The 10,996-nt window shown below is 41.0% G+C and overlaps 1 protein-coding gene across 1 annotated transcript; it reads right to left on the bottom strand.

Annotated features, from left to right (window-relative positions):
* Positions 1–448: 448 nt before the first annotated feature.
* LOC127533789 (fibronectin type III domain-containing protein 7-like) lies at positions 449–10,621 on the bottom strand. The gene is made up of 11 exons (XM_051947743.1): positions 10,372–10,621; positions 8,441–8,704; positions 7,359–7,619; positions 6,609–6,869; positions 5,211–5,471; positions 4,840–5,097; positions 2,648–2,908; positions 2,176–2,463; positions 1,667–1,903; positions 1,448–1,513; positions 449–1,353 (listed from the first exon to the last, which is right to left on the bottom strand). The coding sequence occupies exons 1-11, from the start codon at positions 10,595–10,597 to the stop codon at positions 1,073–1,075; spliced, it is 2,664 nt and encodes an 887-aa protein (XP_051803703.1). The 5' UTR covers positions 10,598–10,621; the 3' UTR covers positions 449–1,072.
* Between the last annotated feature and the right edge of the window lie 375 nt (positions 10,622–10,996).

Raw genomic sequence — 10,996 nt, 5'->3', positions numbered from 1 at the left:
AACAGAAAAAGAATTATATTCACAAAGTGTGTGCAGATACTCTGTGTTGTGTTACACAGAAGCTTTTTGGTGTTTAAACAGGCTGCTGTAGACTATATGATGAGATTCTCATGAGAAAAGACAAATCAGTAATGAGCATTTAGTTTGCATGTTACAGTGTGTTTAAACATCTGACTGAAAATCATTCTGCATGATATGAAGTTCATGTCCATATTTAATAAAATAACTTTTGGGTGACTTTAAATTATGACTGTTTTTTGACATTTCTGAAACTTACACCAGTCTGCACATTGATGAATTTCTTGAATTCAGACAATAAAAAGTTCATATACTATGACACTTTTTACCTTGAGTTAAATGAAGCCCTGCAAACTCAATAACTAATCCATGACCACATGGATGTATCAGATACACACACAGAGACTTTAAAAAAGACATTTTTCAACACTGCATTTTATACAGGGGGTGATTTAATGTTTCACAGATATTAATTTATTCCTTTTTTCTGGAATAGTTAAAAAGATCTGTCAAAGTGTTCACAAAACGAGAAGTCTTATCACATCATAAAGAAAATATACTGAATGGTTTTAAAAATATTGCTTGATAAATTATCAGTTATTAGTTTACACTACATTTTTGGGGCTTAAAAATCATTCAGAGAATCTAATAACTGATCTCAAAAATATAAGCATTTTAGATAAATATAATCTCAGCAATACTTTATTACACAGCTATAATGTCACATGCTGCTATGATATCAGCCACAAATATGAAAATGTATTCAAATTATTGCTAACAAAGATTCATAAGCATTTAAATCTAAAGGTTCTCAAGAGGCTTGATCAGTGTTTGTGTGTGACATGAAAGTGGTTCCCCAAATCAGAGGAATTTCATTATTGCTTTGTAGATGTGATTACCATGTTTTTGCAATTATCTTGCTAAAGTTCTCAAAGATCAAACCAGTAACAATTCTGATATGGCAGCTAGTGAGTGGAGAAGACAAATAAAGAACCCATATAATGGTATTTGTCTTTAGTCCAGTGTCAGTGTAAGTGAAGGTGTGTTGATTTCATTAAGAGGCCGTAGTGTTTGTGCACTTGTCAGAGTAGTTGCTTTGGTTGATGACATTTTTGGCTGCCACCTTAACACAGTATCTAGTCCAGGGTTTGAGGCCAGTCTCTCTGTGAGAGGTACCTTCCACACTTCTCACTACAGGTGTCGGGCTGCTCAGCTCCTCTCTCGGCTTCTCATTAATGATGACTGTGTACTCGGTTGCGCCTTTCACTGCCTTCCATTTCACATACAAGGAAACTCCTTTAGCTGTTACCGTCAGTTCTTCTGGCATTTCAAGATCTAACAGAGACGGAGATGAGAGAGAAGCAGTTGATTGATAAGATGTTAAAAAACATCTTTAGGTTGTGTAACACATGAACAACCCTACACTTACTTTCTTCTAAATGAGCAACGACCTGAGTGGTCCGTAGATCTCTTCTTCTGCGAGCACTCATTGGACCTAAGGAAGAAGACACACCTTCACATTAAACAATTTCAGAAACTGAACTTGACTGGATCCATTCTGCAGTAGTGGAACGTAACATTTAATCAAGCACTGTACTAAAGTACACATAGGAGGCCCTTGACTACACATTGTTGTTCTGTGTCTGACCTGTTATATTTCCGTTGGGGTTGCTCTCCCCTACATCATTGCTAGCTGTCACTTCAGTGGTATTAGGATTGAAGTTGGAGACAACACAGGAGATCTCAGTGGTGTTGCAAAGCGTCACACGGACTCCGTCCACTACGGAGGTGACCGTGTACCATGTGGCAAACACTGACGCATCCCAGGACAGCACAGCAGACTGTCTGTCACCAGTGTATCTTAAGTTCTGTGGAGGGCAGGGGACTGGGAAAGGAAAAGGAAAAACACTGAGGGATGTTATATTCAAAACATTTATTATGAGGCAAAAATCTGCTCAGCTAATATTTAGACAGCATGTTGTTAAAGTTTCCCCATTAAGCATTTGTAATGAGTGTCAAAATACTTCATACATGTTTATAACATACTAGATATGGGAATTTACATTTTTAGGAAAAAAAAAAGAAAACGCAATTTTCATGCTAATATGTAAATGTTACTAACAAGAGTCCTTTATGAATAAAGTCAAGAATGAGTACCTGTGACTCCACTGAACATACGGGATGGCTCGCTGACCCCAGCTGAGTTTTTGGAGCGGACAGTCACATTATAAGCTGTGCTACAAGGCATCGGAAACTCAAAGTATGGCAATGGCAGCCAATAGGAAGAGATGTTCATCAAGGTTTGTGGGTTGTTGTTGATTCGTCCGATTATTTCCGCCAAGTATTTGACATCAGAACAATTGACTCTGTCCCATGATATCATGGCCCAGAACATTTCGTCTATCCTCTGCATATGGACATCCAGATAAGTTGGAGGGCATGGAGCTGAAGAGGAAGGAGATAGTATTTTACAAGTGAAACTGGAAATGTGGATAGGACTAGACATAAGACATGAACAGTGATTTTCTTCCACAAAATCTGCTCCTTTATAAGTCATCTGTACACAGTGAAGAAACAGGAGCATTGCTATTTGACAGTTGCATGTGGGTATGATGTACTATGTAATTACCTGCTCCCATCTGCAGAGGGGGACTAAATGAGCTGTTGCAGATGCCGTTTGAGGCTTGAACAGAGAAATTGTAAATGTCACCACACTCAAGGCCTTTGAAGGTGCAGGAAGTAATATTGCTGCCACAGTAGAGGGCGTCTCCGTCCATAGGCTGTGCACAGCTAAAATACTCCATGGCGCCTTCACTGGCAGTCCAAGACAGCATGGCAGAGTTTGTGCGACAGTCGAGATCCACTGCGAGTCCAGAGGGTGCACAGGGCACTGAGAGGAAAGAGAGGGAAGGACCGCTGTGAGGGAATTAAGCATGTAACCAGTCTGCAGTTTCTGAATTTAATTATCAAGGAAACCTGACGCATGTTTGCTGACCAGAACTCAAATAATGAGTAGCTATTCATTCAGAACATCCAATCAGAAGTGTGAGTGCTTTAGTGTTAACTCCAATGAGACACATACAAAATGACATACTGTAACTGTATATCTTACCAGACCTACAGTATGTTGTCACACCCTCCCTTCTCTCACTCTTGTTTCCTTTCTGCCACTATACCAGCAGGTTTCCATTGATGAAGAAATACCACACCTTTTGCTCCAGATACTTACCGTCACATGTCACTCCATCAGTCCATTTCCCAGGGTTATCCACAATTATTTCATCTTTTGTTAGGTGCTCCTGTCTGCCAGATCCCCCTCTTACCTTTTGTTGTCACACCTTTGCTATCTGCAATTATTTGCCAGACCCCTTCATTCAAATGCCCTTTGTTCTGTTGTCTTACCCTCTGTCACTGATTAGCAACCGTATGCAAATAAACCTCTGTTTACCTTCGTAGTTACATACAGCCCCCTCCCTACCCTTTGATCCATCCTCTGACATCCCTATAAAATGCTCTGGGCTGACTTACCTTTGCAGACCCATACTCCAGGTCAGTAAATTCACCGTATCACCAGAAATACCAAGAAAACACACCACTACAGCAAATTTCGAAGGACTAAGGATGAAACACCATCAAATGCAAAATATCAAAAACCTCATCTTTAAATATGAAAACACTCTGTGCTCCAGATACATCATTTCATTCAGTAATAAAGCAGCAAGTAGCAGCAACGAAGATTATTACAGAGAACAATAAAAGAAGGACACCAAGCTTCTAGGAAGTCAATACAAACTGTTCCCACATTACAGGATAAAATCTAACAAAAAGAAGCATCATGGCACTTGCTGTCTTTGCAGCTTCCCTAAAGGTTAAAATTAGAACTTTATTAGAGTGGCAACTAACAGGTATTGTCATTATGAATGTATCTACCAATTATTGGCCAACCCGGTCTCACGGGGATTCGTGAAACTGTCACGTAAGTTTTTGTTTCGGTTTCGTGCGCACCAACACGATTTCGTCATGTTTTTCGTGTCGCTCACCACGAAATGTTTTTCGTGTTGCTCACAACGAAACCCACTGTGGTAATCACATCTGAAAGTGGTTTATACCGGTGGATTCATGACGATCTAAGCTGTCCATCGGCGTATAGTGCTTGTGTGATCGCGTTTGCGGCCGCCGGCCGCCGGACATTCTTTAAATTCCTATGCAAATTGGTAAGTGTACCACCGGCTTATGGTTAGGTTATGGTTAGGTTATGGTTAGGGACGATGTCATGCAAAATATAGCGTTGGATTCGCCACGGTTTTACATTAAAAATATAATATACACATTCGTTTGAAACACGTTCTGAGTGGCACGAAAAGTCCGCCGTTTAAAATACATTGGTGCGCATTTCGTGGTGAGCGGCACGAAAAACATGACGAAATCGTGTTGGTGCGCACGGAACCGAAACAAAAATTTACGTGACAGTTTCACGAATCCTCGTGAGATCGGGCTGTATTGGCAGTTAGTCAACTGATTGCTTGTTATTATCGATAGAAGGTGATTAATACAGAAAAATGCTCATCTTCGGAATTGTTGTCGAGTAATTTTCTATCAAATTATTAATGACTTTACACACTCTAGCAGCTGTGGTGTTTTCATCCATCACCATTCGTAGACTAATCTACGGTAAACACCCAGTGAAAGTGCTGCTAGTTCAATTCATGGTACCGTAGTAATGACTGAACATTAGATTGAACCTTAAGCCTCTTGGTGTTTCGTCCAACAGAAAAAAACTAATTAAGAACACCAGAAAATAACTGATCACCGCTGCCTTACCTGTTCTGAAGGACGAAATGCTGGGATAGCTGGTGCAGTCGTCTCCCCTGGCAGTGATGCTGAAGTTGTACATCTGGCCACAGTGAAGATCAGCCAAGGAGCAGTTGTTCACTGAACTGCTGCAGTTCACGACATGTCCATCTTCTCCTGTGGCTGTCAGGTGATAGGATCTGGCCACAGGCGACTTTGCCCATGTCACTGTCGCCCCATTCTCCTCGCATGACGGCACTGCTGTCACATTTTCTGGGGCACAGGGTACTAAAGAAGGCAAAATAACCTTAAATTTCTCAACAGCACTTAGCATCTACTGTGGTTTTTCCTCTCAGTGAGTAATTAAGAAGATAAGACAACACCGGTGAACTGAAAAATACCTGTTTTAATCTTCCTTGGAGGGCTTCTGAGGGTGCTGCACTTATCAGAAGAAGCTGATACTATGATGCTGTAGTGCGTGCCACAGACCACATTCTCGAGCAAACATTTATTTGAAGTGCTTTTACAGGAAATGGTGGTTTGGTCGTCGGCCTCAGCGGTCACCAGGTAGAGGGGCATGTCCACTGTATCCTCCCATTCAACCAGGATGGTGTCGTTGTGGCACTCAGTCGTTGCGTTGACGGATGTTAGAGCACAAGGCCCTAAGGGAAAGAGTGTACACAGAAAATAATACGAAAAACTGCTTCAGAAAATATGAGCAAAATAAAATAATTAAAATGATTCTGTTACCTAATCTTGCACAAAGGCTGACTTTCTAAAAGGCTTCACAGGTGCTTTCTAGCAGTAGTTCTTTACCAGCTACAGTCACAAGATGCTAACCTACAATACTCACTGCTTTTGACTCTTCCAGTCAGCTGATGGAAGCACAGATATCAATTTGTAAGACAAAGTTTCTGCAATTTTTAGCCTGTTATTGTATTCTAATTCTAATGTGATTACAAATGATCAATTGTTAACTTAAAACATCACCCAGCTCTTACCAGCAGAGGGGTGAGAAATACTGCAGGTGGTCACTGGATGAATTTGAAGGGTCACAGGTAAATTATTGCTTGACTGCAGAAACTGTAATACATTTTTTTGACAGGGGCTGCACAGTAGCTCGGTGGTTAGCACTGTCTCCTAGCAGCCAGAAGATCCCTGGCTCGCGTCTCGGCCTGGGATCTTTCTGCATGGAGTTTGCGTGTTCTTCTTGTGCATGCGTGGGTTTTTTCGGGTATTCTGGCTTCCTCCCACAGTCCAAAAACACGCTGAGGTTAACTGATTATTCTAAATTGTCCATGGGTGTGAATGTGAGTGTGACTGTTTGTCTCTATATGTAGCTGTGTGATAGACTGGTGACTTGTCCAGGATGTCCCCTGCCTTCACCCTAAGTCAGCTGGGATAGGCTCCAGGCCCCTGCCACCCTAATGAGGATTAAGTGGTGTATAGATGATGGATGGGTGGATTTCTGGACAGCTTACTCGCATCCTTGTTTTGTTTTTTTTGTTTTTTTAAAATAATAATAATGGACAATTATTCAGCTACAAGAGAGGTAAGTCACTGATAAAAAATGTTTGCTGTGATACATGGAACTACACACTGTTAGGGGTCACAACCCAAAGCTGTTGATGCAGCAGTGTCGGTGTGCCAGAAAAGATGTACTGCTTTACTTTAGTTTTACTTAAGTTTTGTTGCTTTGACATGGTAAAATATGAGAATTTTTCCAAGTAACCTATGAAACGCACAAAACTACACAACACTTAGCTGGTATTTTGACAGTAGAGATTCTTGTTGCATACCTGTCTCAATCTCAAAGGTGGCGCTGTGATTACTGCTGCAGTGCTTGTTCATAGCAGTGACATGGAAGGTGTAAAGTGTCCCACATTTCAGGTCTGGGACATTACAGTGAGAGGATGAGGCAGTGCAGTTGGAGCTGTGACCGCCGGCTGACTGAGCCAGCACGAAGTAGCTGGTTGCTCCTTTTGAGTCGTCCCAGGATACCCAAGCAGAGTTTGAGACGCAGTCCAGATCACCCTTAGCATTCATGGGCACACATGGGACTGTTGAGAATGAAAGGCGAGACAATGAGCATGCAGCTTGAGAGAAAATCTACATTTCAGAGAGATGGATGGGCAATTTGTTGGGATAAAAAGGTGCTAAAATTTAAAAAGGACAAAGAAGCATTTGTGAAAGTTATTCCTCTGCCCTTTCAATAATGCAGACTTCTATCATTCTGAAGATAGTGAGCACAAGGTAAATTTGCATTTTTATATGACTTTAGTTTTATTTAATGCTTAGTCACATAGTTGTTGTGCTTCTCTCTATAATAGTCTTTTTTACTTGTAATGTACAAAATGATTTGTTGAAATATAATCAACACTGCCTTAAACTGAGGATACATATGAGCTTGTGAGTGCTGTTTTACCTCAACTTGAAAAAAATGATTCAATTAATGTGTACAAATACATGAATAAAATGCATAATATCTTCAAGACATTAATATGTGTCAATATGAAATTTGAGAAAATGTTTGACTGCTTGAAGTTTACCTGAAGAGGTCTCTACCACTCGGCTTGGTTTGCTCTCACAATCATCTCTAACAGACAGCACAGTAACGTTGTAGCTCTGTCCACAAGGTAGATTGTTCAGAGTGCACATGGTGCCGCTGGAGTTACAGTAGAGTCTCGCCATAGTGTTGCTCACTGCCGCCACATGGAAATACCTGGCATCAGGGTTGGGGGACCAAGACACCACCATGGCATCTTCATCACACTGTGCATCGACGGTCACATTCTGAGGTGTACAGGGAGCTGAGAGAGGAGAAGGGAGGGATCGAGTGAATATTAGTGATTAGTAACAAGGTCAACATATAATTGAGGGACTTCAGAAGTCCATTGGATTTATCTTGCATACATTTTTATTAAAAGTTAAAAAAAAAAGTTTTTTATGTTCATTATGATCATGTCTATACATATTCTATAATTATTATTTATTATGGAAACACTCACTTAATATAAAAATGACTGGATATCACTAAAATGTCAACTGAATGACCATCTAAATTTAAGAACAATAACCTTCTAATTAGCTAAACAATAATTAAATGAGATTATTCAAAAATAGTTTTGATTATGTTCTTTTTAAGTTGATATAATCAAAATATAAAATTTGGCAAAAAATCAAATTTTATACAGAGAGTAACAAATTGTATCTGTGTCCGAGAAATCTTTTTCAACTAAGTTACCCGTTATTACAAAAACACCTCTCATGACCTGCTCCACATGATGTCATTTCCTCCTGAAGAAAAGACTGGCAAGACTCCAAGGCTTTCTGAGTTATTTAATATAAAGTAGTGTGTGAGTCAAGTGTGGATTTATGGCATGTCAACAGGTTTACTACAATATCTTTATAAATAACTTTTAATTTCAATTTTACTCAAATTGTATAGAGAATATTTTGGAAGAATCTTTCTCTAAAAATGCCATGTGCTGTTTGGTTATAGGCCATGTTGATTTTAGGCCTGAAAACAAAACTTTCAACTATGATACCTGCAACTATGTTACAGAAAGTCCCACAATTACATACTGACCCAACAGGTCTTTATATCTGCCTCCCACAGTGTTTACAATACCTGTCCGTACGTAAGCCTCGTCACTGACAATACTGGAACAGGACTCATCCTGGGAGAACACGCTTATGTTGTAGGTCTGTCCACACTGCAGGCTGGTTAGATCACAGTACGTCATAGTGTTGTTACACTCAGTCTGGTGACTTCCATCTGCTGCGACAGCCACTGCAACATAGGAGCGTCCTCCGCTGCCTTGCTCCCATGTGACTGCAACAGAGTTTGAGTGGCAGCGTAGGGCAGCTTTGACACTGGTTGGCTTACAAGGCACTGGAAAAGGGGAAAAAGAAAACACAAAAAGTAAGATTTGTGCACTATGGTTTAATAATGTGCATATATGACAAGTTAAGACAATTCATGTCACTAACATATAATAATTATCCATAACAGGTCAACTTAATATACTTCTCAGACACACTGTAAGCATGTGATAGTGTATGAGTCATACTTTTTGCCAACTAGGAGAAACCTTCATACATGTTAGAAGACTAGTCATTTCTATGTGGATTTTTTTTTTTTTTTTTTGCTTTAGACTGGGCAAAAATCTTCACACACTGCATTAGATTTGTTCTTGAAGATAATTAATATCAAGGGGCTTCAAGGTTGGAGGAGAGGAAGAGGTCCGACACACGTGGTGATAAAAGTGTTACAGAGAGATCTCGACTGAATTGGTGAAAACGTAAAAGTAGCCCTACGTTCAGTCTTGACAGTTCAGGCAGTATGAGGGCGGGAAAATGAAATATATTTTAACAGCGCTCACAATTTTGACTGTATAAACATAACTGATTGTGATATTGACCAATAAAACGCGCTCCGCTCACAGAAAGCTAAGCTCTTCTAATAGAAAACGCTGGCACCTGGGAAGCTTCACCACTGTTCCATGTTTCTCCATTTGTGGATAATGTGTCTCAGTGTGGTTCTCTGGAGTCCCAGAACCTCAGCAATGACTTTGTAACCCTTTCAGACTGATGAATGTCAATGAGTTTGTTTCACATATGTTCTTTAATCTGTTTCGAGTGTGGCATCATGTGCTGCTTTTGAGATCCTTCAGCTACTTCATAATACCAGACAGGTTTTAGTTAAATGATGTTTACATTCAACAAGCCTGTCTGCAATCATATATGAGTGTGGCTGGTGAAACTGAACCCAACTGCCAAATGAATGTAATGAGATGGTAGACTGGTACCTAAGAGGGCAACTTTTTCACACAGAGCAAGGTGAGAGTGGACAGAACTTTTCCTTTAAATGTGACAAATGTGCAAAAATAGAAGATATCTATAGGAGGGCAAATACTTGTCTGGAGGACTGGTATGTACTCTTGAGACAGGACTGCAATGTTAGCTGTCTGCCTTCTGAATTCCATTTTTTATTTTTTTTCCGTCCGTTAGGCTTCATTACATACAACAGTGGAGAGAAGAATGGAGAGAGGACTTGCAGCAAATGGCCATGGGCTAAATTCATTTATAGGTCACCTGCTCAACCAGTTGGGCTACCAGGACACCCTGAGCCTTCTGAACAGCAACTAGACGAGCCCTCAGTAGAGGGCAGAACCACGCCCTCTACTGGCGAAAACCCTGTCCTCCCTATACAAATGATGCAATATGTATCAATTTTGATCATTGTACGTATCTCCCTTCCTACTTGATCTGCTGACCTGTAACTCCACAACTGAGCAGGGGACCTTAGACTGATCTTCAGTGCCAAGTTTGATTATCCTAACTTCAGCACTTGCAGAGATATTGGAATGGACATAGCCACATACATACATACATACATACTTACCCAGCCAGCCAGATACCGCACCGAATGCAGTAACCCCGCTGACGTTCGTCAGGCATGGTTAATTAACAAAAGTAATAAAATCAGCATCACAATCCTGTGTGAAGGCAACCATGACTCGAGGCAATGTTCATGAGTTTATGAGCGTCCGTATTTACCTGACTGCAGGGTGAGATCGGTGTGGCTGTTATCGCAGCGTCCATCCTGAGCCGTCACTGTCAGATTGTAGAGCTGACCACAGTGCATGTTGGGGAGCTCACAACTGCCTTCAGTGCTGTGGCACTCAATTTTGTGACCATCCGGTCCAAAAGCTCGCACCTTGTAGGAGGAGACACTCTCCCCTTCTTCCCACCACACCATGCCTGTGTCGCTGCTGCACATCATCTCTGCTGTTACGTTCTGTGGTACACATGGCACTGCAGACAGACAGGTATGAATAAAGAAGAGTATTAACAGAGCTGCAGTATAGCATACAGTGTCTGTGCATGTCTATCAAAGGTTCCACATTATATACTGTACATTAAATCTTGACTCTACCTGTGTCAATATCCACAGCAGAGCTTTCTGCGCTGCTGCACACGCCATTTGAAGCACTAACAGTGATTGAGTAGTTGAGGCCGCACAGCAAGTCATTGAACAGGCAAGTTGTTTCACTGTTGTTGCATGTGGAAGCATAGCCGCCGTTGCCCTGGGCGACTGAGGTGTAGTGTGTTCCCCCTTTACTTCGTTCCCAAGAAACTGCCACTCCACCAGATTCACAATCCACCCGGGCCTCCACCCGCT

This window comes from Acanthochromis polyacanthus, chromosome 4 (assembly GCF_021347895.1).
Source record: "Acanthochromis polyacanthus isolate Apoly-LR-REF ecotype Palm Island chromosome 4, KAUST_Apoly_ChrSc, whole genome shotgun sequence".
NCBI lineage: Eukaryota > Metazoa > Chordata > Actinopteri > Pomacentridae > Acanthochromis > Acanthochromis polyacanthus.
The sequence above is the reverse complement of the archived record's forward strand: the minus strand, read 5'-3'. Positions and strand labels throughout refer to the sequence as shown.